The sequence below is a fragment of the Dermacentor albipictus genome, chromosome 3 (assembly GCF_038994185.2).
Source record: "Dermacentor albipictus isolate Rhodes 1998 colony chromosome 3, USDA_Dalb.pri_finalv2, whole genome shotgun sequence".
NCBI classification, from domain to species: domain Eukaryota; kingdom Metazoa; phylum Arthropoda; class Arachnida; order Ixodida; family Ixodidae; genus Dermacentor; species Dermacentor albipictus.
Window position 1 is genome coordinate 13,083,139 of NC_091823.1, and position 27,399 is coordinate 13,110,537.

Below are 27,399 nucleotides of genomic sequence, written 5' to 3' on the forward strand. Positions count from 1 at the left end.
GAAAATATTAATTAGAAGTTGTGCTCCTCTGCCCTAACAATGATGCAATAAGCTTTTAGCTGCAATAAAATTTAAATGAAAAGGTAGGGGCAACTCAAAAGAGACCTCAAATGATGTGGGTAACAACTCGGGTAATGACACTTTAGGGGAGGGGGGGGGGGGGGGGGAGGACTCTGTCCCTCTGCTGAAAACTCTGGAGGGGGCTTGAGCCCTGGAGCCCACCCGTAGTTGGCGCCTATGTCTGAGTGGGTTTATCTTGAATCGAACCAACAATAATGCAGTGCAAGGCATTCTACTACTACTACACAATAGTTTCTTCACGCAGATGCACAGATAATGCCTAAGTTGTTAAATAGATCTTCCAGGTTGGAAAATGTCAGGAATTAGCAAAATTCAGTGTTCCAAAACTCATTCTGTGTGTACTTGTTTAAAGAGTGTTTGTGTGGCATACAACAAAATCTCGTCAAGCTGCAGTTTATGAAGTCTTGCATGGTACATAATGTAGGTTTGAAACGTTACTAGGCAAATATAGTTCGAAGGAATTTGTGCACACTTGCACTGTTTCCAAACCCTTTTCAGATGGTAAAGTGCCCAGAGTACGAGGAGGTCCTCGGTATCACGTGTAGATTTCTAAATGTACGAGGGGCTTTTGGCAATGAGGACTTGTTAGTACTCTCCATGAATATGTTGTACTGAATTTTACACTGGCCAAAAAGTTGACGAAGAAGGGAAGAAGGTCGCAGACGGACGAAGCGCAACGATGACGTCATCTTTTGCCAGTATAAAACTCAGCGCAACTTAATCATGAACATGTAACAACTAGCTGCTTTTATTGCTTTACTCTTGTTAATAGTGTTCACAGTAATTAAGTGAATTGACTGAAACGTGGCGATGGAGTCAGGCGCTCATTTGACGTGAAGAATCCGTGATTACGTGTACATATATATATATATATATATATTAGTCATATTATCATAAGAAGCCAACAAACACTGACACCAAGGACAACATAGGGAAAATTACTTGTGCTTAATAAATGAAATAAAGAAACGAGAAAGTAATGGAAATTGAAGTGGATGAAAAAACAACTCGCTGCAGGTGGGAACCGAACCCACAACCTTCGCATTTCGCATGCGAAATATATATATATATATGACGTAGTAGTTCTGCGGAAACCCGCAAGGTGGAGAGAAGTAATGAATAAAGGTCCCGGACCAGGACGAATTTTTCTTCAACTATGAGGCTCTTCTTTCGAGGAACCCGTATGGGTTTCCTTTGTGGCAATTGCTACGAATGGGTGGATGTCTGATTTTCATTTTATTCATATATATATATATATATATATATATATATATATATATATATATATATATATATATATATGTGGGTTTTTTTTTTTTCAAAGTTCAGCATAAGTAAGAGACGACGAACATTTTGGAAGACTTTACTTAACGTTTTCGGTTGGTGGACCAGCCTTCGTCAGAGTACAGTAACGCATGTACTGTACAACACATACACAGCTTTAAAGGCACCGTATCAAGAGCAGAGGGCACGCTATCTGCACTGACTAAACCATACACTGTGCATCATAAATCGTCATCATTGCGCATTATAAACACGCATATCATATCAATGACACGCATTTGCGTGTCACTGATAATCATATATATATATATATATATATATATATATATATATATGGCCGAGGAAATCGCGCTGGCCCCGGTAGTAAAATGAAGAAAAGTACAACGTACGTTCAATAAGCACAGTATATTTGGATGAAAACGTCAGTCAAATATACCGTTTACTGCTGCATTGTTCTTGCTCAAATTTTGCAGAACGATCGCATTTTGGCGTCGACTTCGTTTAGTATAACACTTGGCACAGTTAATTGCCTGGTTTCTAAGAAAAAAGTCAAAATTTGCCTGAGCTTATGTGAATACGAGCTGCCGCCGGGACGGCGCAAACATAAACTTGTGTCGCCAGCTGTCGTCATCTGCAGAAAGCAGCGTTTCAGGGAGGGCAATCACCTCATAGGTCACCTGTTCCAGGAGCGGGCAACACACGGCAGCCCTCCATGAAACGCTGCTGTCTGTAGATGACGGCAGGTGGCGAAACCAGTCTGTGCCAGGGCCGGTTTTTCAAACGCAATTTTTACCATAGACGAAAACAGTTTCACATTAATGTCTTTAAAAACAGGCGAATAATCGTGCCAAGTGTTTACTAAACAAAGTAGACGCCGAAATGCAATCGTTCTGGAAAATTTGAGCAAGAACAGTGCAGCGGTTAGCGCAAAATCTTTTTTGAACACGTACTTCCGGCCTGCCATCGTACGATGACCCGAAATGTAACATATAACAAGAAATTGTTGAAGTTCATTGTGAACTTTCTTATGGGCCTGCATCTGAAATATGCAGAATATGTCTCCTCGGTTCCGCGTAAAGACGTTTGTTACGAGTGCACGTTAGCGCGCACATTGAGATGTTTGAAAGAGGCGCGAGCCGATTTTATTTCGCGCCGAGCCAATGTCAAACGCTTGCGGCTGGCTAGGGCCAATCACGGCTCATTTCCGGACACAGCCTATGGCATCACGTGGTGCGAACGAACCAAAAAGAAAAGAAAAAAGAACAGCTGGTGCGCGAGCTGCGGCCGCGGGACGTGGGTCGGGATACGAAAAGTTGCTAACTAGTTTCTAAAGTAGTTAGAGAGTGGCCATAGCGTTGTTACTGTGCTGAATCCGGGAGGTTTTTCGTGCGAGGACGTTACGACAAGGTTGCAGGTGAGTTGGTCTCTTTATTTCTTGCCTTTTTCCCGTGTACGCGTCAACTTGCTTGCTAGGGGAAAGGGGGCGGATCTTGCTACTTGGTCATGCAAAGCGCGTCACAGCGTACCTGTTTGCGTATACAGGTGTAAGAGAATAATCAGTGCGAAATGAAAACAAAAGCTAGAAAGTTTTGCATAGGTGTTCACTCTCGTTCCGCGCGGAAGCGGATCGATTTCGCTTCGCCGTAGCTCGGCCGGTCGACTTATTACTGCGCCGGCTGCGGGAGGAAAGAATTCGACAACGCCTCAAGTTTCTCAACAGCTGCCTCGTGGCAAGCCTGCCGCATTCAAACGCCCAAGTATATATGAGGGGGCCACAGCGCTAGGTGTAACTTAGGAAAGTCTTAAAGGTTGTTGACGGCCCGAAAACACTGCCCAATGAGCTCGTTGACACCTGTTGTTCGTGCTATTATGGCGCTAATTGCGTTGAATTGGCTATTGGCAGAATGGTGAAGTACACGCAATTCGCAAACGAAAGCATGGAGCAAATAGGCGCGACGAGCAGCAACGGCACTACCGGCCAAGAGGCATCAGAGGTGGTCGTGATTGAGAAAAGTCACCAGCTGAACAGCAGCGCTTTTGATCAGCCCAGCGAGCAAATCCCAAGGTAGGTACCGTCTGTTAGCTTTGTGCCTTATAGCCTGTCAGAGTCAAACACGAAACTTATTGTGGCACTTTATTTCTACAGGCATGCAATGCTAAAGAGATTTGTGGAACACCTTGGATTCAGGTGCGTGTAGGCTCCAACTACTGTGAAGAATATTTGCTTTGGCAGTTCCGCTGTATCGTTGCCTTTCGTTTTCTTCTTTTTACAGACTCTTCAGTTTTTCTCTAATTATTATTGACATAAGTGTGCTTATAGCAGACTTATGTCAACCAAACAAGCCGGCACATGCTGAGAATGCATATGATATTGTGGCACTATGCTTTGTTTCTTTCTTTGTCCTCGAGATCCTCTTTCGGATATATGCTCAAGGGTAAACAATCACTTACTTGATACTTAACATATATATGCATTGCAGCTTCAACACACGTGTTCCAATAATTCTTCCTTGCAGTACTGGAGAGTTCCTGAAGCGTTGGTACAATGCTGTGGACTTCATTGTAGTCACGCTGTCGTTTGTTGCCACAGTTGCATATGTCTCTGTCGAAATATCCGGATACTACAAGTAAGTGAAGCATTTCAAGCATTAAAACTGAGCCTTTAGGGCACATCATTTTCATTTACTTGTACAGGCTTCTGGTAATTGGTCGAGTAGTTCGCATAGTTAGCCTTCTTCGAATCTACACTGAAAAGAAAAATTTGACCAAGGGCGCCAGACTCATGGTGTCCGAGAATAAGCGACGGTACAGGCAAGATGGCTTCGATCTTGACCTTGTTTACGTGACTGGTGAGTTTGTCACATCTTTCATGATGAATTATTTGCTCCAAGGGTGCCTCAATATACTATGTGTTCCTGGCTGTTTTGTGCAGATAGGATCATTGCAATGTCATATCCGTCATCTGGAAAGATGTCATGGTATCGAAACCCAATTCAAGTAAGTCATTTTCTATACTTCTGGCTTTTTCGTTAAAAAGGTGCACCACTGAATGGCAACATTGTGATTGGCCACCTTTTCCTTTCAGGAAGTGGAGAGATTTTTCAGCACAAAACATCCAAACCACTACCGCATCTACAATATGTGCAGTGAGGACTTCTAATGCATTCAGTCCTGCTATGCCAAGGCATATTGCTAATACTCAAAATTGTCATTAGGTTATTTAGCCTGCTGCATGACGAAGCTCTCTTCTATTCACCTCTACCTTAGGCTTACAAATTTCCTAATATCACCACTCTACTCAATATGCCCTGCTGTCCATGATTGCATTTTTATGCTAATACTAATGCTTAACTTCCAGGTGAACGAACCTACGACAACAGCCACTTCAATGGTTGCATTGAACGCTACTTAATTGATGATCACAACGTACCTTTACTTAGGTGCGTAGTTAGAAAATTCTAAGCAAGTGCAAAAGTACAACAAACCCTTGCACATAAATTGCCACTCTTCCTCATATTTTTTTGCAGGGATGCAACAGAGTTTGTGGCAAAGGCTCAAGCGTTCTTGAATGAGAATCCTGAAAATGTAGTGGCTGTGCATTGTAAAGGCGGCAAAGGAAGAACAGGAACAATGATTTGTATGCTGCTCATGCACAATGGCCTTTTTGAATCTGCCCAGGTGAGACACAATGCGAGATGAACATGCAGAAGACTGCATTGCACAGTATTGCAGAATTGTTATAAATTATTTTACTTCTTAAAGGCAAGTCTGGAATACTTTGGAAATGTCCGCACAGACAAGACCGTTGGGACCAAGTTTCAGGGTGTTGAGACCCCTAGTCAGGCATGTCAACATTTTCTGGGGCATTTTTAAAGAATGACAAGTCGGAAAATGACTTTTGCTTTTGTATCTGCAGAGCCGCTACGTAGAATACTTTCAGGAAGTGAAGGAGAAGCATGATGGAGTGGTGCCTGATGAGGCTTCATTAAAAGTCAAAGAAATAAGGATCTACAAGTTGTCAGGCGAGTTCATTTTGCATTCATTCTCAACACCAGGGGCTGTATTCTTGATCGAAAATGTAGCACATCACCTCATAGGAGTGAGGCGTCATGCCTGCTGGCTCAGCTGGTCACTTTAGCTCATATCTCCAAAAGTGATTGACCCAAAGTACAGCCCAAGTTGGCTATCTTATCAGTTTAAAGATGCAGAAGATGAACTGATTTCATGAGTCACAGGTGTCTTGTCAGTGGAACCTTCTCTTACTGGCTCGTATTAAAATACACAGGGGTTGGACAAGGCACAGGAACAGACTTTTCATGTGAAGTCTTTGAAGCCAAGTCCAAGGTGTTCGAGATGGACTTTGGACGTCAAATGAACTGTCAGGTTAGTATTTGCTAAAGCGTTTGTTTGAAATTGCAGTGAGTGCATTGCACCACTATATAGAGTTTAGCAACTCCCTGTGGCCATACAAGGGAAAAACTTTTACTTGCCCTAGTGCCAAATTGTACGAATAAGATGTGCTCAGTATTCACGATTTTACTTCACGATTCACGATTTTGTGATGAGCTTGACAGTGTGGGAGCTATTTCTTTACCTCCACAGGGTTACAAAAGGCTACACCAGTAAACACTGCCCTACAGCACATTTTCTTAAACTTAATCTGGCAGAATTTTGTTTTCATACTTTTGTGCCTGCATTTGTTCATTTTCAGGTGCACTACCGTTCTGAAGCTGACGTTCTTGAAGTGAGTCCCATTAACTTCCCTGTTGTTAAAGGGGACGTGAAATTCAAGTTTTCCTGCCAAAGTGTAAGTGTACTCAGTAATGGCCTTCACTGGTAAGTTTTGCACATTAACCATTCTCTACTCTTTGTAGCCATCTGTGCCTCGAGGTTATGAAGACTGCCCGTTTTACTTCTGGTTCCACACCAGCTTCATCAAAGACAACAAGTAAGTTGTTGTACAGCAAAGTCTCTTAGCCACAAAATTGTATTGTGGCGATTCACATACTGCAGGTTGTTACGTAATAAACTGTCAAATGAACTGCAAAAAAAGGAACACGAGAAGATCAGGCATACTGCTGGCTATCTGCACTTTATTCAGAGCAAAATGTGTTCATAAATACCAAAGAGTACAAAAGGCTTTTTGCACACTGCAAAGGATATCGAATCATGCCAGCGATCTTGTGATACAGTGGCCATTGATGTTACTTGTAGTTTCATGTTTTCCCAATCACAATTCAGCTGTTTGTTTGCTCACCAAATGACTCGGATCCGGACTATGTTGACAGTCGGAGCATAACTTCCCGCTTTGTTGCAATGCCTGCCCAGTTGTGTGAACATGCATGGGAGCCACTGGTCCACTATGGTGGTATTACCACAGCAGATATTTTATACCTGTCATTGGTAGAGCACCAACAACTTGCACTTTGTGCTGCTCCCCTTCTGCTTCCATACACCAACCTGAGCAGTGGTGACAAGTAGTGAGATCGTCACCATCATTCTACGTATGCCCCACAGTGTGGCTAACGTATGGAAAGTGGTGCCCTCTAAAGGACATGGCCCTTCCACAATTTGAGCACACCTGGATTTGCATTGCAATAATGCAAGTGGCTATAGCTGGAGCATCATTATTCCATACAAAAAGTCTGCAGAACTTAGTTAAATAAGTAACTCAACTTTGACTGGCAAAATACTTAGAAACTCAACCTTCATTCCTATGACTGAAAATGGATTACTAAGGCAATACAAAGGCCAAACTTCCCTTTTCCAAATTTTGTGCCTAAATCATAACACAAGTATGTCGTGTGGCTTCATGATCTTATTTTTTTGTATTCGGGATGTTCTAGAGCAGAAAGTTCTCTACACTTTTTAGGTTCAGCCGTTGGTATATCTTAGAACGCAATGTAATATACTTTTGTCTTTAAACGATTAGCTGAACTGAAGGAGACTCAATTTTTTGCTTCACAACACTCTGGTGGGGAAGATTGCAGTGTTTTGTGGCCTTTTGTAGCTCTTTCAATGTATGGTTAGTTAGTGACTAGAATGCACATTTTGTTCGTCTCATGAAAGTAATTTGTGCCCTTATCTTCATAGTAAGCACATAGTACTCAATCAGCTATTTGTGTGGACATGCCGTGTAACTATTAAGAAGGCTTTTACAAAGGCTTGTATGAGCTCTTTAGCTGTTGCCTTTGAATGTCTTAGGCTGTTCTTGCCAAGAGACGTTCTTGATAACCCTCACAAGCCGAAGACGTGGAAGGTGTACGACGCCGGCTTTGCCGTCGAGCTACTTTTCGCCAATCCATCCTGAGCCGAGGATGCTGCATGCACAACCGGTGCCTCTTGACTTTTTTCCCTGTGATGTGCAATCCTGGCCAATCTACTCAACTCAGCTGCACTCCACACTGGCAGTGTGGAGAACCACAGACGACTACAACCGACGGTTGTATTTATGGAAACTCTGCCTTCAGAGAGCCATGTACATACTGTTTATACTACAAATTATGCTCTTTATTAATGTATGTTTAGGCTTGTGTAGTATGTTACAAATAAAATGGAGCAGTGCTCTACATTGTACCTTCAAATCATGGTTTTGCAGCAAATTGTGTAAGGGACACATTTTGTAATGATTAATGTTCCCTTTTTTCCATTAATCATTAGCTCACCTGCACATATTGGCTGTTTGGTGAGATGTTATAGTGGTAACAGAATTGAAGGAAGAGAATGCTTTATTTTGCATAGTTATGTGCCTCTCCACATCCCACTTATAAATGTGCCTGACTGAAATTTTATTGCTCAGTCCCTACAAGGATTACCAGAGGGGAAACCTGGCACTAGTCTCTAAGATATAAGCATGATGGTTAAGCTAGCATATGGGTTTTACATGGATGTACCTAAACTTCATCCTTCTGGCTTCAAATTCTTTTGCAAACTGATCATATCCAACGAATTGTTGCGCTATAAATGCAAGAGTATGTACTACGTGCATGCACAGAGGCTTAATGCGTTTGTGCTTTTAGAATGATTGCTTGGGAACTTCCGGAAAGAAGGCAGTCTATTAAGCCACTAGCATGGATATGGACAAGTCTATGTACTAGTATACCCATTGGTCCTGTGGTAACTATGATCAGAGCTACAGTTTCCTCAAGTAATTTTAGAGGAAACTATACATTGAGGTACTGAAAGGGACACTAAAGGCAAATATGAAGTTATGCTAAAGTGATAGATTAGTGGTCGAGAATCTCAGGTGTCAATAATATCGCTATCAAAGCCTTAGTAATCGAGAAATTGATGTAAGTGCAGGACATAATTGGAGACTCCCCCACGACATTCAAGTACTTGCCCGATGATGAAAGCACACCTCAGTTAAATTCTGTCACTAGTACTCAGCCACTCGTTACAAAAACATTTCTGTATTGCATTACAAGATTAAATAAAATGCTACTTGTCCAGTTTATCTCGTTTTTAAAAAAAAAAACCATTCGGATTACCCTTGAAGACACGGGCGGTCGAAAGGTTCAGTTTTCGCTAGACTCTGCACCACCCACGCCTTCACGTTTCAGCAGTTTCTTTCTCGCGTAGTGTTGCGCTGGTTTTGCTGGCTCGCGAAACTCTCACAAACTAAGTAGCAGAGAATTCAACTTCCATGTGATGTTGTGGGATGCTCGAATGGTCCACACCACTTGACCAAAAAGCAGTTGCAGCGGCGAATCCACCGCTCTGTCTTGGCTTGCTTTGTCCACGAACGCGCGTTTGCGTTTAGTGCAAAAAAACTGTGCTGCCGTCTGTCGGGCTTGGTTTTACTCACAGATGGCAACAAAGGGTGGTGATGGCGTACGCAAAGTCACCACACCCCGGTTGGGTGGCGGGAGATTTGAACTGCGATAAAAGTATTCGGACCATAGAGTTTCTAAATAAGTACCCTAGAGGGAAATGTGGTGCTAGTGTCTACGGGGGTTCTCCTGAGCATTGCCTCAACCTACATGGGAAGTACAGGCTTCGGAATGACTTCAATCTTTAGACTAGCGGCGTTTGCTTGCGGCTGTGCCTTCAATGCGGCGCAGTAAACGAAGCTATACTCAAATATTATCGAGTAAAATCTAATTTTATTTCTAAAGTGTCTTATATAATGCACAACACGTTACATGAACTTTGTATGACTTTGAGGTTGAAGCATGGTTTACACCAGGGTAGGCATTCTAGTGAAATTCTGTTACCGATTTGATGCCAGAGAATAACTTATTTCTTTTTACAACAGCTGTAACAACCGTGCATGTACTTGTATAATAATACTCATGAAGTATTTATGAAAATAAAAATTTCATATTGTGAGAAAGTGTTGCGTCTCTGAGAGGAATGCTACAAGTGTCCTCCGCTACGACGCCTGCTCGCTGCAAACGTGAGACTTTTCTCGCAGACGACAGGCACTTGCGAACTCTCTTGCTCTTTCGAAAGGCTGCTTCGGCTGTCACGATTGCTGAACGTCTTCAAGTACCTTTAAGCACATCTGCTGCAGTGCTAGCAGGGATGCTTGAGGCCTCCTACAAGTATGCTTCATTGTATTTTATATTGACGTACCGCTTCTGAAGTATTACGGCACGGCTTTGCACTTACCCATTTTGAGACCCTACACTACAGCCAGGAAGTAGCAATCTTTCCTACCACGTTAGTGTTCTCAAAGTCCTAAAACATGCATTTCAATGAGCACATAAACAAGCTATGCATAATGAAGCCCTCAATAAAATTTGATTGTCAAGCCACTAGAAGTACAACTGTCTGTCTTGTATCAGTAGTGCCTTCTTTCTCCTATTCTGAAGTTTCATAAAGCATGTAACGCTACAGCGCCAACCTAACACACTTAACAAACTGAGGTCCAAACAGTCAAAACATGGTCTTTCAATGTGTACGACGCCATCGCTTTCTTGTCGGGGCTTCGACACCACACTGCGACATCGTCCCAGCTGCTGTCCCAGCGCGCTATAGCCACTTCGAGCAACAGAACAAAGGCAGAGAGCTTTGTGTTGCACTGTCCCACTGCAGGTTATAGCAATTATTATAGTTATAATAGGTTATAGCTTGCAATTATAGCAAGCGAAACCAAAACTGCCAAAAAATACTTGTAGACTAGTTTGCCAGTCAACAGAATGCCAATCTATGGATTGGCATTCTGTTGACTGACTGCGCTTCCGGTCATTCCCATGATGGTTGAACGATCGCAGCGCCAGATTTCCCTCTAGTTATGCTAATATGAAACTCTGATTCGGACCCTTCAGACGCAATTTTCTTGTCGTTTCTTGGCATGAAACAATCATTGCGAGGCTTCTGGAGTGGTATTTAAGCAGTCCACATCAACTTAGCATTTGCCTTTAGTGTACCTTTAATGTGGTCGTTGTGCAAGCAGTGTGGAGAGCACTAACTTTCAGCTTTAAAAATTCTCTTGAATGTTCAAATAGCTTGTTCTCTATTGCATGTTGGGATGCAGGGGACATATAAAAATTTATTCAGCCAAGTAAAAGAAATATACAATGTAAGTCGCATTGTGGGTCTAACAAGAAGATATATGCAATAGTGCAAAGCATTTTGGCATGCTTCAAGAAAATTGCAGTAAAATAAGATATGAAAGTATGGTGATGCCAAATGATTTTCTGTACAAATGAGTAGGTTGCATTCATATTATGTGAAATGCACTGTTCAAATGACATGTGCTGTGCCTTCTATTGTGAAGCTTCAATGACAGACTAGGGCTATTGCGGAGCCCTGGTTACATTTTCTGGGCTAAAGTTGAGCCTCGTCTGTAATGAACCTGTGAAACCGTGCAGTGTAAGTTTGCCGTGCAGTCCATTGGCTGCTTGTTGCTGCAGTCGTTTCAACTCTTCCTTGCACTTTTCCCTGCAGAAATTGAATGTACAATTTGCATGAGTTTTTGTTCCTGACCAGTGGGATGTTTAGGAGACTGTTTTGTGGCCTACAGCTCTCTAGTCTTTTGACAAGAAGTTGGGGCTACTACAACTATTGTAAGTCCTGCCTCTTAGGGCGCCCTTTCCACTCCATGGCATAGTTTTACTCCTGCCCCTTCAAGCAGTGGACCAAATTACATCACCGCTAAGCATTTTCCAATTTTTGAACATCACAGTTCTTTAAATTTTTATGCCTTTTATAATTTGTTTCATCCCACAAGAATAATCATCGTCAATCTTGCAATGATTTAAAGCTTTGCACTTGCTACATTCCTGTTGGGAATACAGCGACATGCTGAGCAGTGTTCCCAACTGTTGAGTGGATGAAGTTGTGGCTGGCGATGACAGGCTGTCAGTGCCAGGAGCCACTAGTCATAGTACGAGAAACAATCTTGCACATATTTTTTTAGTCCTCCCATATCATGATTTACATCAAGAAAGGTGCAGCACTTCCCTAGCTAACATGGAGTTAGAGGTAATACTGCGAATGGTTAGAGCCTACAACAGAATTAGGACCGCAACAAAAGAGAAACTGGCTTTATGTTTATGATAATATAGCAGTGAATTAGACATCCACCCGTTCGTAGCTATTGCTACAAAGGAATCATTTCATTACTTCTCTCTACCTTGCGGGTTTCCGCGGAACTACTACGTCATAATATAGCAGAATACGGAAGAATGTGCAAGTGAGCTGTCAGCCATTAGAAAAAAGAAATTTGGTTCATTGATTGTTACTCAGTAGAAAAAGAAATGCAAATGTCTGGACATTTTGCTGCCCCAACTCGGTCAAGCTGGGACTTAATACTTTTGCTCAAAAGCCAGGATGGAATGCAAAGACTCGCCTGGTGTTTTTGGCAGGAAAGTATTGGGCAAGGAACATTAAGGAGAGAAAATGAATGCAAGGTTGGTGATTACTGTTGTGGAATAAAAGTTGCACCCCAGAGTGTAGACACTTTGTAAGAGTTCACTTCACGATTTAATACACTTTTGCTTTCTGCACCGAGTGCCTGTTCGTGCCTTGACCTATCAAGCTGATTGGCATGGCAATGTGCATACCTTTCCCTTCTTTACTCAAAGTAAACAAGTGCAGTTCCAACCTTTCAGGGCACCGTGTCATGATGCACGCATGAGGCAATCTTAAAGGAGTACCGACATATATATATATATTTTTTATTCTAATTGAAGGCCAAAACCCTGCAAACCTTTAAAAATATACTAGCAAGTGTCCGACAACCCTAAATTATTTACTATCATACTTGTTCCTCTGTTAACTAAGTCTTGGTTTCAGTCCTCGGGAGATGGATGTGTCATGATATCGCAATACACTAGTTCACTTTGTTCCTCTGATTGCTGTGGTTGCCACATGCGAATGCAGCCAGAAGAAATGCCCACAGCCCTCTTAATTTTTTTTATTAGCTACACCGATAGCCTTATTGCGACAAGAAATCAGCAAACTCTGCTCACTCATCACGGTAATTTCGATGAGACCATGTATGACATTTCCAGACTTTAGTATCAAATTAAAATATAAGTGTTTCCCAACCTTTGTACTTGTTAAGTGTGATTCTTTTACATGGAAGAAGTGTGTGGTAGGGTTCTTACAGCTTCAAATATGTGCTAGTACTCCTTTAAACAAACCATTAGGTAGCTGCTGCTGTCTATGGTGTGTCGTAGGTGCTAAAACCTACACTGTCCTCTCCGAATTTTTTTAAATCTTAAAACTATGCAGTATTCCTCTTGCTTGCGTAAATTCTTCTGCATTGTTTACTATTTACTGTCACTGATATTTGCACTTGCAATGCATAACACAGATGTGTGTGTACACATATGGACAAGTCACATTTGATTGCCCAATTAATGAAGTGCAAAATACTGCAAGCTGGCCTCTCTTTGTAGTTATGATGCTGCCAGTAAAATGGTGGTGCTTGTGCTGGAAGGTGGCCTAGTCACAGGGGGACATACAGGTAAAAGAAAGAAAGAAAAAAAAAACCAGATGGCCTTTTCAGGGAAAATCCTGAACAAGCAAAATTACTTCTCTAAAGATGGTAAAAAAGATGTGCAATATCTTTGCTGAAGAAGACTCCAGTGCTTAGAAGTCTAATACAATTGATGTAAGAATATACTTTGTACGACACATTTCCATACTTTGGAGGTTGCAGGATTTGGATTATAACACTGAGGTGAAACAAACGGTCGTCATCACTGCTGACAACACTAATTTTCACCATGAAATTACTGTGGTAATCATTTTCTAGCTTTCAATCAAAATAAATGTACCAAGTGAGACCACATTAAACTACAATACAAAAGGTATATACATAGATGCCAAGCCTCCATGTTTTGGAACAAGAAGATCGGATAGCCAAACGAGCCTTGAGAAGCGTTATAAACGAGAAATTTTTTACAGTGACTTGATAAACACGGTAAGCCTGACATGTGCTTACAGTAAATGGAGCTGGTCACACTACTTGTTCGCTAGGTGGCGGACAAGTCCCCTGCTTTGTATTATCTTGAAGCATAAGCACCACCACACCACACAGTGTTATAAACTGTACGGAGAAAGGCTGCTGCGTCTGTGTCTCACCTTTCATATTGCTCACTGATGACTCGTTGCTTTAGTTGCTCCACTGCATGCTCAAACTCCGACAGCTTGCTTCTGAGAAAACTGTTCTCCTCATTTTGGGCTGCCCTGTAAATTAGTGCAGAGAATGACAAAAGCTTATTTTGAGCCACACACCTACTGGCATTGCCTCGTTTCATTTGGCAGTACCAGTTTCGAACCATTAAAGCCAGACAAGCAATGCTGCTGGCATAGAGTTTCCTACAATAACTACTAGAGGAAACTCTGGTGCTGTGATCATTCAGCCACCGTGGGAATGATGGTTGGTACATATATTTGTCTGATTTTCGTTCTTGGGGCTTCGTTTATTTTACCTTATCTGCCTTTGTTGGCCTAAATTTCAAAGCAATCTATACTTATTTTTTAATGCAGAAGGCAATAAGAATCTGCAAATACGCGTAATTACTTCTAATTGCAGTAGCTCCGCTTGTCTATGCATCCTTGCCATAATTATGTCAATATTGGGCTTCTGTGTTAAAATTCTGCCATTGGACAATTTAAATAATGCTTATTAAATTATTTATAATGCAGCACTTTCATGAAAATTGATAGTTTGCAAATCATGAAGCTGTTTAAAGCCGGAAGGATGAAGCTTAGGCAAATCTATGTACTAACCATGATACCCATGATGGCTGAACCACCCTGCTTGCAGCTCCTGTAGCAGGGTGTCTACCAACCGGGAAAACCGGGAAAACCGGGAATTCTCAGGGAATTTGAACAGTCTGGAAGAACTCAGGGAAAACTCAGGGAATTTGTGCTTCCATCAGGGAAAATTAGCTGTAACTTTATTGAAAGAGAACGAAAGTCGTGTTAATGCTGGCTCCAGTAACAGAGGAATCGCAACGAATCGTCATTGACGCCGTGTCATCGGCACGATGTATTGCCAGAGTAGTAAACGACCGATTTTCTAGACGCCCGATTTTTCGGACATGCCCGATAATTTGCACTGTTTTGTGGCACCACCACGTACTCCATATAGTCAATGCACACTGCCCTAACTGCAGGTCTGAAATGGCATTAATCAAAGCCGCCACCGCCGCTATTTTGATTATCTCGCCGCCTCGAACCGGCACTCTCGCAGGCAGATCCGCTGGCAGCCATAACCACCACCGCGGCAACGTTAGGCCTAGCTGCTTCTATGTCCGCTATTAAGCTATCACCGCTATCACCGCTATCACCAATGGCACCGACTCCGCCTTTGTAATCCTCGCGATTGGCTGTGAAACTCGCAGAGCACTGCGCGTTGCGTAATGCCAGTCTTCGAAAGTTAGCTTCGCCTCAGTACACTATTGTTAGGCGGCGAAGCATTGTCACGGGACATAGTATGTATTCCTTAATTACACATGCGTGCACCCCGTCTCCTGCCACAGTACAAGCCCTGATATGCCTAATAAGCGTACTGGCAGGCCTTCAGAGCTTTTTCAGACTTGCCTGTGGTAATTTTAGCCCTTAAAGGCAGTTAAAGACATGCATTAATTTTTTTCAGACTGCCCGTTTTTTTTTTCAATTTTTTTTTGCGGCCCCTCGGAAGTCCAAGAAATCAAATGTTGACTGTACAACTGACGAAGAGGATGCTTCAGATGATCCATGTGGTGAAAGCGTGGTAGAAGGAGGATGAGAACAGAAAGGACCGACGCACTGAGGAATTAACGGGAAAGGAATTGCCGGCGCCTTTCTGAAGGAGCTTGAGCTAAAATAACTAAGTGTTGGCTGACGCTGAGACACAGGTGACCCTCATCCAAACCAAAATAAATTGTTTAAGCAGTGAAACCCAACACTGAGATGTTGTGTACGGGCTGAGAGTATGTCAGGACAGTTGAGGTTGACTTTCCAGCTGCTGAGAGATAACCTTAATAATTAGTTGTGACAAAGTTCAGGACCTCATACAGATGAGCTTGCTATCAGTTGATGGAAATAGCTGATATTAAAAAAATATTTACTTATGTATGCATCTCCTTTTCATTCGTATTTGAAAATGTTCGACTCAATTTGGAATGGGCTTTACCATTTCTTTCTCTGTGCATTTTACACCTTCCTTCTGTTTTCTTTTTAAATAAAATAGATATTACTCCTTACTATTCAAACTGGATTAAGTCTTTTTTTTTTTGTTTCAGTATGCTTACTAGAGAGTGACAGCATCGGGCAACGCGGTGTCGGCCTGTCTTGACATAAAACAAAGTTCTGGCTTATTCAGGGAATTTCGCAAAGGTGCTCAGGGAAAACCTGGAAAACTCAGGGAATTTGGAAATGTCAACTTGGTAGACACCCTGTGTAGACACTAGTACCACAGTTCGCTTTAGTAATTGTATGAAACTCTATGGCTGCTAGAGGGGAGGAGTGAGCCCGCACCTCCCTTTCTCTGACCCATGTCTTCTGTTTTGCTCTGTGCTACAAAATATTGTGCTCCAGGTTAAAGACTCTTGGCCATCAGGCAACTAAGCTTTGCAGAAAAGCCAGCGCTTCCTTTCATTAAACTTCCTTCACACTGCGAATTTTTGCAGAACTCTTGCGAGAGACAAAAACTTTTCCCCTCTTTCTCCTCGCAACTGTCCTTCTCCTTAACTGTTTCACTGATCTGGTTATAAAATGGAAGGTCTGCATATTAAGAAGCGTAAGACCTGAGCACACTTGTTAAATATTCTGCTGAACAGTAATGGTCCGCTGGACTTAAACCTACAAAGCATGCCCTAGCATTCCAAGACTGCGACTGAGCAGATGAACTTCTATCATGCAAGGGCACGCGAATTCACATGACTGTGTGTATCCTGATAGCCTGACACCAGTTGTAGCTTTTGCTCCAGTGCCATATTACTGCAAAGTTTACATTCATTCCAGTAATGCTATGGAAGTAACACAAGCATTGTAATGCATTCATATATATAGAATGGTTCAGATCGGCTGCACCTTCTATAGAGTACCACCTTCGTATAGTACAGTCGAACCCAATTATGACGATTCTGGTTTGAACAATACATTGGTGATAACAATGAGCAGCTGCTGCACCGTCAACTTTTGTATGTTTTCCATGGTGCAATAACCCGCTTACTACTATGTCCCAATGCCACATTATTGGTTACAATGATGAAGTCTGGCTGCTGGGTGTCCGTGCTGAAAGGTAGTGAAGTCCTTGAAAAGGTAGTGAAAATCCTTGAAAAGAAAAAAAGAAAACGAGAAATTCAAGCTGCAGCACAGTGGCCTGCCGTCCCAACAGCCACCGCGCACTCATTTTCCAACCTTCTGTGGGTGCCCCTCTCCGATCGCCCTTCCACCCCTCTGAACATGAATGGACCGCGCCAATTGCGCTGCTCCCAGATTGCTCGCTGGCTCCTCATTCAGCGCAGTTCTGCAAACAGCTTAATTGCTCGCATTCGTCTTTGTTGGTTGCATCAAAATTGTTCCTGGCCACGTGGTTCCTCAGCCTCGTTTGACTCGCCGCCAAAACAGAAGATGGCTGATTCGCCCGATCAGCATTGGCAATGCACGACGTTACCAGTGAAAATAACGTGCATGGCTATGGATTTGGAAACTAAGTGCTTCTGACCGATAAGGCGATCATTGCGAACGTGCTTGCATTGGATAGCGACGGCGACAATGGCAGTGATGACAAGTTAGGACAGGCTGCCTCAACATTGTCCTCACAGGAGGCTCAGCAGATGATTCAGTTCCTCCGGGACTTCGTTTCCATGAGGAACCATCTGCTGCACTACGTGGAGCACCAGGATGCCTTCGAGAAGGATGTCGGCAAGCTTTTCATAAAGCGTGCAAGGCTGATGGACACAGGGTTTTCTCGTGTAAGCCAGTGAGAAGTATGTGGTGAGATGCTTGTGGCGATTTCGCCTCAGCCTTTCTTCTGGATTTCTCAAGCTGACAGGCTGCTGCAGCAACTTTCTTGCATTTTTTAAAAGGTCCCTTTTGGGGCCACTAACTCGATGCCTCGGTGGCGCTCGCATATCACTTGCCACCCATGACACCTCTTTGCAGTTATTACAGCAGTGCCATTCTTTAGCGCCAACAGCTGTGGCTTGTTACACAAGGTCGGAGCACTCAGAAAGCAGTTAAACGAATGAACACAATCAGCAGCTGGATGGAGGAAGGTGGTGGTGGTGGTGGTGGGGGGTGGGGTGGGGGTTGGGGTGAGCACTGGCCTCTCCGCCATATAGTTTTCACATATCAGCTTTGCCATCCCCCCATTTTGATTCTTTTATGCTACCCAGTTAGAATAATTATCGGTTGCAACAATGGAATTTTCGTGACACTTGAATATTGTTGTAAGTGGGTTCGACTGTATAGCTATATTGTGTGAAATTGTACTGTCAAATTGTGCAATGTCGTTATGTACAGTTTATCATCATCATCATCATCAGCCTGGTTACGCCCGCTGCAGGGCAAAGGCCTCTCCCATACTTCTCCAGCAACCCCTGTCATGTACTAATTGTGGCCATGTGTCCCTGCAAACTTCTTAATCTCATCTGCCCACCTAACTTTCTGCTGGCCCCTGCTACGCTTCCCTTCCCTTGGAATCCAGTCCGTAACCCTTAATGACCATCGGTTATCTTCCCTCCTCATTAAATGTCCTGCTGCCGACCGATAATTCAGACATGCTTGCTTATTATTCGGACAGCTTCGCCACGCCACCACTAGCCCCTAGACTTAATGTTAATGTATAGGGACAACCGAAATTTCTAACACCTTACATCGCGCTGTGTGATAATTCAGACTCCAACTACACGACTGTGCTAAATTTGGCCATTGAGTGGAGCAGAAATAGCGATGTTTTTCTTTTGATATGTCACCAGCTTGAAGCCAAGACTAATGAAGCCTAGTCTACCTGGTAGTCACCGATGAGAGTTTGGTGCGTGCATTGAGTGCTGTCGTATTTGAAGCAACAGCCTGACAGTGGTTGAGAAACAGGGCGTGGTTTTGTAGCAATGCCTTCTGCTCCATTCTATGCCGCTCTTATTCACCAATGTTCATGGCTGGCTGCTCCTGTTGATAAAGTGTGCGAGCATCGCTCTGACCACTGACGAAACACGAAAAGCGTGAAAGGGAATTGCACAAAGGGCATTGCTACAACATTGCGGCCATGGAATGTATAGGCCAAAGGGAAGCATATGTGTGCGTAGCAATGAGTTGACAAACTTTGGCCACTTTCTTGTACAATCACTTCTGAAGATACTTTCACGTTCGTGATATCTCGTGTGACAAGCACCAAACTTGTCGATGGAGGCAGGATTTCCTCACTGGAATAAGATAACATGCTAGGCACTGTGCGAAGAATGCCGTCATTCATAGATGCCGATGAGTGTTACGCTAGTCACGCGAAGTGAAGGTACCCCTGAAAGTAACAATCCGCGAATGCTGCACACTTTTGGGCACTTGTGGAAAGAAGTCACTTATTTTCGGGCTAATCTGGTATTTTAGACTTCTGATTTATTCAGTCTTTTTGGCTGTCCCCATTGAGTCCGAATTATTGGTCGGTGACTGTATAAACTTTTGCATCCAATATGTTATGCCACTATGGTTTGGTCCCTAATGTAGGCAGTGCCCAGTGAAATCCATGCAAGCAGTGCCATCACACAAACATGCTGCTCTGTGCATTTCATTGTGAACAATTTAGACATATTGCATCTCACATTTAATACTTAAACCATATATACAACATGATAGCATCAAATGGCCTGTGGAGCAAGAAAGCTGGTGGCGCCTGTAGCAGCGGAATGGCAGCTGAATTCGCATTGGCTGCGGTGCCATGTCACAGGCTGCCACTGCGACAGCAAGCCAGCTGTTGCGTGAGGGGAGAGGCCATTACTGCGATGACATGTCACGAGTGCTGGCAATGCGACCATGCCATGCAGTGAGGGCCCATTGGTAGCAGCTAGTACTGCTTCTTCGGTCTCTTGTTGCGCAGGGAATTGGTGGCATGCGGCGTCCAGTGTTTCTCAGACAATATCGTCCAAATGATCCTGGTCTACAGCCAACATGGTAACGTAGAAACTGAACAAAAAGATAACCCTGTACCAATTTAATCGCAAAACTCGATAACATACCCTGCAGCAAAACTCAAAAGCAGTACTCGCAGCACAAAACTAAAAGGACCGCTCAGCGCTATTCAATTTTACAGTTGTAATATATCCAGCTCCTGTTATACATTGCCACATTTACTTACCACACATGAAGCACTAATTTTTGATTGCGAGTGCAGGCAATGCGAAAAGTTGCTTGAACTTGCATAGTGTTGCCTGATAATTGTGAAATGAGTAGTTTCCTGATGGCTGCAGCTTAGTAACCTGCAGAGGGCACTTAGATTTAGCTGTACGTAAGAACATCAAGTCAAAATTAATCTGGAGGCCTCCACTACGACAATCCTCAAACCCATTGAGCAGTTTTGGGATGTTAACCCCACAATTGAACCTGCAGAAGGCAATCTCTACATAAAATGTGCTCACAAGGCACACTCGCCACATGGGTGGCATACCTGCTTGTGGCTCCTGCTTGCAGCTCCTGCTTCATGTTTTCCATCTCGGTAGAGAGCCTTTCGAGGGCAATGTCTGTTTGGCAGCGCTGCTCCCGAGATGTGGCAAGCAAGCGCTCCAGGCTGGTTGCATCGGAGCGAGCCGTAGCTGCTTCAGTGCGTGCCAGAGAAAGGTCGTCCTCTAGGCGTCTCAAGTGCCCAGAAATCTGGAAGCAGGCATGCCATATTTCAAATATTTAATTTACAGATCAAGATATTATTTCTAACTGTGTGTGAGGCTTTTCAGAGCAAGAAATTTCAATCGAGCAGCATACAGAACATGGACAACGAGAAAGAAAACAGACCAGAGAACTGAGAACGCACACAGCACGTCATGTGTTTAGGTTATTTCTTCATACCTGTTTTATTCTGCACTGTATCACAAAATATGTGTAAGCGAAGCACTGATTTGGGCTGATTAATGAACACTTTGGTAATAAAAAAGTGCTTTAGAACAAGACTACAAGCAAACTATACACAAAAGCGTTGTGTGGTACCATGATGTAACAACTTCAAATAAGGTGTACACGCACCACACAAAGTTTTACCAGATTTTTAAGAGCACTTAAGTGTAAATGGCAATAGTGCTGAGTGCAATAGTGTTCAGTACGCTGCTGGTCTTTCATTTCCTTCTCTGTCAATGTGTATCGTGCACTTCTTTTGCTGTGCAGACTCATTATTATTATTATTATTATTATTATTATTATTGTTATTATTATTTATTTATTTATTTCAGCTTCACGGCCAAAGGCATTACACAGGGGAATTGGTAAAAAAAAAAACACAAATACTCGGTACCCTTCCACTTTGTGAAGAAGGATGACCAGCAAAGCTGTGTACGTGGGCCCCTTAATGGCAAACTGCACGCCTGCCACAGGTGGCCTGGCATTGCACTGTCTTCGGGATCGGTGCGCGTATGGGAAGTGCTTAACGCCTGCTTCACCTCCACTGCGGCTTGGCTCGGTATTACACTATCTTCAGGATCGGCCCATGTATCGAGAGTGCTTAACGTCTGCTTTACTTCTGCCGCAGGTCAGCCCAGTGTTGCACTATTTTCGGCCCACCTGTGGGGAGTGCTTAACACCCGAGAGAGTAAAACATCCTTATTATTAATATTTGAATGGAGAGAGGAGCATGGGAAGAACCCTCAGTGCGGGGTGCCTAAGATGATACCGGCAATGTTTTGAGCCCTTTGTATCATGGCTGAGAGGACCTCGAGAGGTCCGTCATGGAGGGCATCGTCCCACAGCTCTTTGTTGAGTAAGGGGTAAAGGAGAGTTGGCAAGGGAGGAAAGAGGTTTGCAGTGCACTCAGTCATGATGTGGAAGATTGTGGGCGAGCTGCTACATCCTGGGCAACAGTCTGCATAACAGTGTGGGTAGAATCTATCGAGAGAGGCAAGATTTGGAAAAGTTGCGGTTTGTAACTGGCATAATGCCACTGCTTCCTCTCACGAGAAGGACGGGCGGTGGTGCGACGTGGGTGTGACGAATGTGTGTATAATGACAGAGGATGTCTTTGTAATGGTGCAAAGGATCCCCCCCTCTGAACTAGTTGCCTCACCATGCCGAACTGCCTGGAGGGAAATTCCTCGGGCAATTGCATGTGTGCGTTTGTTACCCAGCAGCGAGGTATGACCAGGGGTCCAGTGCAAGTGGATGCGAGGAGATGTGGTTGGTGCATTTTACGGGATCTGTTTGAGAATTTGGTGTGCTGCTCTTGGAATGCCATGTCCTGATAGGAACGTCCGGCATGCCTGTTGCGAATGCGTCAGTATGTACGCTTCCTCGGGAACACGGATAGTGTATCAAATTGCGAGAGCAATGCCAAGAATTTCTCTGTAAGCGGCATTTGTAACGTGCATTGCAGCAGAGTCCCTCAGGGATTCGGTGCCATCCAACACTACCGAGGTGTAGCCCTCTTGGGTGCGTGCTGTGTCCGTATATAAAGTCTGTGTTTCTGAGATGTTTGCAGGCATGTGGCCAATGTATCACAGATGGGCTTTGTGCCATTCTTTGTTATGCTCGAGGTGCATATTATGTGGCAATGGATGAATAGTTACTACTTGGTGTATCGCAGGCGACCAGGTTGTTGGATGGGCTTCAGCCTCAACAAGTGGGGCAGAGTACTATCTTAGCCATGTGAGAAGATGGCGGCAAGTATGGGTGAGTAGGAGGTGCTGGCAATGGCTGATCCAATGTGCCTCTAGTAGCTCGCCTAGTGTGTTATGTGTCCCTAAGTTAAGGAGACGGCGTGTAGAAATATAGTTCAGGAGGCCGTGGGCCAGCTTTGTCACTTTGCGAGTCATTGCGTCTATGTGAAGCTATAGCGCTTGGGTCAACCGCTGAAAGGGGAGATGGTATGTAGGCCGGCTGATCACGCATGCCTCCACCAAGAGCAGCAGGTCCTCTTCTCGAAGGCCCGAGCACCTGTTGGAGACGCTCCAGATTGTGGCCAGAATTTTCTCAATCTGTCTGGATAGAAGGGCAACAGTGCATAGTTAGACCAGCGATCTGCTTGGACATGTGGGCCAAGGATGCGAGAATGATTAACCTATGGGGTGGGTATCCCATCCATGTGCACAGTGATGGGGGAAGTAGAGGAATGGCTGCGGGGGCGAATGATTATGAGCTCCGACTTTTGCGGAGCACATCTTAAGCCACCTTTTCTTGCGTACTCGAAGACAGTGTCAACTGCTAGCTGCAGTCGGCCCTGCATGGCTTTGTCAGAGCTCCGTGTTGACCAGATGGTAATGTCTTCTGCATAAATAGCGTGGGTGACATTGGGGATCTGGTCGAGTGGCCGGGGGAGCCCTGCGAGCGAGATATTGAATAGGATAGGGGAAAGAACTGAGCCCTAGGGTGTCCCACGTCCTACGAGGCGAATTGTACTGGATCAATGAGGTCCCATTTCTACAGTGGCTGTGCAATCTCGAAGAAATGTGTGGATATAGTTATACATACAACTTCCACAGTGCGACTGTGCAACATTGCGAAGGATGAGGGCATGTTCAACATTATTGAATGCCCATTTTAAGGTCTGAGGCAATGACTGCTCTCGTTCGGGTGCACAACGGAGGTCCGATGACTTTCTCTGTAATTGTAAAAGCACATCTTTGGCAGGCAGATGAGCTCGATATCCGAATTGAGAGTGAGAAAAGAATGATTTTTGTTTGAGGAAGGGCTCAACATGAGCTTGCCAATGAAGGATGTTAGGGAGATAGGCTGTGAGGTTTCAACCTTTGCAGGTTTGCCCGATTTGGGGATCAGTGTAATGCTGGCATGTCGCCATGCTTGGCAAAGCATGCCATTGTGCCAGAATTCATTGAAGATATGGGTGACGTGGTTAATATCCGCGTCACTTAGATTACGAAGGGTGGTGAATAGGATGTGGTCGGCTCCCGATGCCATGTTGCAGCGTAGGTCTTGTAAGACCACCCTCATCTCGTCAGATGTGATGTCTGCATTGAACTACCTTTGGGATCAGCTCATGTACGGGGATTGCTTGATGCCTGCGTCACCTCTGCCACGGGTTGGCCTAGTATTGCACTATCTTTCGGATCGGCCCATGTATGGGGAGTGCTAACGCCTGCGTCACCTTCGCTGCGGGTCAGCCCGGCATTGCATTATCTTCGGCATCAGCCCACATATAGGGAATTTTGTGTCTACACACGGACGAGATCCTGGGGGAACTTGCCCTTAACAGTTTCACTGTAAAAACAGGAATAGTAGTAAACGGAACAAAATGCAGTGAGTAATTAATAACAATGAAAAATTCAAGTAACATGTTATTATACAATGGTGGCTGGTACATAGAAGTTAATAGAAGTTATGTGAGCAAGAAGGCAATTCCACTGAGTTGCTGCGTGCAATGAAAAAGAACCAGAGAATGCTCTTGTTTTATAGGATAGAATACCCACCTTAGGATGATGATCGATGTGATGGTACAAGTACTGTGGTGCTAGAATAAATTTGTTGTGAAGGATGTATGGTGGTATATTTTATGAAATAAATTCAGGTGGCGAAATATTCGACGACCTGCTAAAGATGGGAAGAAAACGCTGGCTTTCCTGGCTGTTATGCTTGTCAAGCGATTATATCTAGTTAGGGAGGATAAAACGATCTTGAGTCATTCTGCATACGCCTGAATAGCAATTTATAAAATGCTATTTAGGCATATTTCATTGTTACCTGATTGTTGACAGTTTGTTCTTTGGCGAGCTGGTCCTGAAGCGATTCCACTTGCTCAGCGAGTCTTGCCCGCATGTCTGAGCTCTTCTGCAGCTCCTCCTTCAGCCGACTTCCCTCGGCAGCGCTGTGCTGCAGGGACTCTTGCAAGGCTGCCACTGTTGCTCCCAGCGAAGCCAGCTTCTGCTCCTGGTCTGTCGTCACACTCATGTGCTGCAGAGAAGCAAACACAGGCACCTAATGGCAGCCAGCGATTCCAACTGCAACACAGTCAGATACCTAACAGTGCAGTGACTGCACAATACTAGAAGAAAGGGAAGATGCAATGAATTAAATGATGCTCAAGTTCTACGTGCGCAAGTCTGCAAAGGGACTAGGGCCTGAAGCGCATCAGCAGAGTGAATGCTGGCCAAGCACTAGAATGTAAAACATGCAGTTCTTTTTCACAGTGCTATTAATTCCTTAGGTGTTACACTTTGTTTTCTTGCCAATACAGTCAATCTGAAATTAAAACATCAGTCTTCCGTGTTCAAACTCAACAACTTTTTCCGAGGAAGCATAATATGGTTGGCTGTCGGCCAATGTTTAGTAGGATATCACTGAAACTGCAGAAATGTTGCGACATTTAAGAAGTGAAAAACAACAACAACAACAACAACAACAACAACAACAACAACAAAAAAAAAAATGCTGAAATGACTAGTGTGACCTTGCAAAACTTCAGCCCAAGCTCCAGAGAAACGGAATGTGGGATGACAAAACTGTGGTGCCTGGCACTCTTCGCAGCATTTTCCCAAAGAATAGGCATTTCTGGTTTCCCGTGGAACGTTTTCGCAGGCCTCATGCATTCTCCTCACTGCCTCCATGTATCTCGCTGTTCTTGGGCATGGCTGCTACACTGGCAGCAATGATATTGAATACACAGCTGCTTGCAATTAATGCACTCAAATGAGCACATCAGAACTTAGAAAGGTACTTTCAATGGCTGCGTCTAAGTGCAATTAATTTAAATAAATAATGGGGTATTGTGTGCCAAATCCATGATCTGGTTATGAGGCACGCTGTAGTAGGGGACTAGAAATTTGGACTGCCTGGGGTTTTTTAAAGTGCACCTAAATCTATGTACACAGGTGTTTTCCCATTTAGGCCTCGTCGAAATGCAGCTGCCGTGGCCGGGGTTCGATCTTGCGACCTCGTGCTTAGCCGCCTTACACCATAGCCACTAAGCAACCACGGCGGGTCCGTCTAAGTGTAGAGGATCTCCGATATACATTACACGTACAATGTTTTAAACAAGAATAGTAAGCCATTTGCTTATGGTAGAAATTTAATTAGCTATTTGAAAGAGTATTGCTCCGATGGTAAGTTGGAAATATTTTTGTAACACAAGTGCACCAATATTGAGGCGTAAGGCTGTTCTTGGGCACTTTAAGAAAAATAAACAAACAAATAAATAAATACCTACAGGGCGCCCAATATATCCACATCTGTTAAATTTATCCAGCATGTCCCCTTCTGATGCACAATTTTTTCCCCACAAATAGTTCTCGATAAAGCTACCAGCTTGCAAATGGCAAATATTTTATTCCCTTAGCAACCACATAGAAAAACCATAGCAAGCGCAAATTTCATAAATTCCTATGGCACGCTTAAAGCTACAACTCTTCTGTGGCATGTTCCTTAGAATGCACACTTGATTCGCACCACGTTTAACCTCAATAAACACGATACTCCTGGTACAATGCACAGTCGAGAGCTGCAACATACGATTAAGAAACGCTGGTCATTTCCCACGATGTGCCTAATTAGAAACATTAGCTACTGCAGTTCGCAGCATCTCACTCGTGCAAGCTGCTGACGGAGACTGTTGAGTGTGGCATCACTGCTGTCTTGTTCTTTCTGGCTCTGCTCGGCCTGAGTCCGTAGATCAGCGTTGGCCGAGATAAGGGACCGGTACTGGTCCAAAAGATCTTCCCTCTCTCGATCCTGCAGAGAAAACAAGTGAGAAAGCTGCTCGCGCATTCCAGATGCTCAGGGGTTCATATGCAATAATCCAGATTAACGCTACTAGCATACGCCTATCTTACACGAATTACTAGATTTAAAAGAAGATGACAGTTTAGCAGCACGGGAGCTTAGCTGTGACTGTAAGCATTTTGTTTTTCCAGAAATAGGATGCGTTTATAATAGGAAGACAACCACATGCCTTTCGCAAAGACAATGTAATCTTGTTTCTACATAAGTACATTCTACTTCTGAGAAAAATAAATGTGTAAAATCGGCGATTGTGTTTGTTTCCTTCCTTGTCTAAGTGCTACCTGCAGAGCAGCAAATCGGTCTTTAATGATTAATGAGCCTGTCTTAATGTTTCAGAAGTGGTCGTTCTATGCCTATGTGTTACACCAACAGGGCATTCCCACAGATAGCAGTCAATCTTTACGAACTGTAAGCTGGCTTGTATGTAGTTATGCAGTACATATTATCATGTTTCGTGGCAAGTCTGAGCTGCTTAATCTTTAACAGTTCAAACAGCGCTCAATCATCAATGGAGGCATTCTGCTAAACTCACCCTTGTACGCAGGAGCTCTTCTATTTTGGCCACTTTAATCACATACTCTTGGATTTGAAGTTCAAGGTCTTTCTTCTGTTGTACAGCATTCTCCAAGTCAGCTGCCATGTTCTGTACGCCAAAGAAAGGACATGCAGAAGCAGTGTTCCTCTTATATGAAGTAAAACTACATAAAAGCAAAACAGTGGCGT

General features: G+C 43.7%; 2 protein-coding genes across 2 annotated transcripts in view; one reads left to right on the top strand and one right to left on the bottom strand.

Annotated features, from left to right (window-relative positions):
- Positions 1 to 2,606: 2,606 nt before the first annotated feature.
- Positions 2,607 to 7,949, top strand: LOC135898862 (phosphatidylinositol 3,4,5-trisphosphate 3-phosphatase TPTE2-like). The gene is made up of 16 exons (XM_065428033.2): positions 2,607 to 2,779; positions 3,269 to 3,430; positions 3,512 to 3,553; positions 3,639 to 3,800; positions 3,882 to 3,992; positions 4,060 to 4,214; positions 4,298 to 4,362; positions 4,451 to 4,511; positions 4,724 to 4,805; positions 4,893 to 5,043; positions 5,128 to 5,208; positions 5,282 to 5,387; positions 5,651 to 5,748; positions 6,077 to 6,172; positions 6,240 to 6,313; positions 7,570 to 7,949. The coding sequence occupies exons 2-16, from the start codon at positions 3,270 to 3,272 to the stop codon at positions 7,673 to 7,675; spliced, it is 1,551 nt and encodes a 516-aa protein (XP_065284105.2). The 5' UTR covers positions 2,607 to 2,779; position 3,269; the 3' UTR covers positions 7,676 to 7,949.
- A 2,884-nt stretch (positions 7,950 to 10,833) lies between these two features.
- LOC135898861 (centrosomal protein of 135 kDa-like) overlaps positions 10,834 to 27,399 on the bottom strand; it is a 39,295-nt gene continuing 22,729 nt past the window's right edge. The window contains exons 13-18 of the mRNA XM_065428032.2: positions 27,209 to 27,319; positions 26,482 to 26,625; positions 24,643 to 24,852; positions 20,417 to 20,619; positions 13,906 to 14,010; positions 10,834 to 11,253 (exon numbers count right to left, since the gene is read on the bottom strand). Of these exons, the coding sequence (XP_065284104.2) occupies positions 11,109 to 11,253; positions 13,906 to 14,010; positions 20,417 to 20,619; positions 24,643 to 24,852; positions 26,482 to 26,625; positions 27,209 to 27,319 (918 nt within the window). The 3' untranslated portion in view covers positions 10,834 to 11,108. The remainder of the gene's footprint in view (positions 11,254 to 13,905; positions 14,011 to 20,416; positions 20,620 to 24,642; positions 24,853 to 26,481; positions 26,626 to 27,208; positions 27,320 to 27,399) is intronic.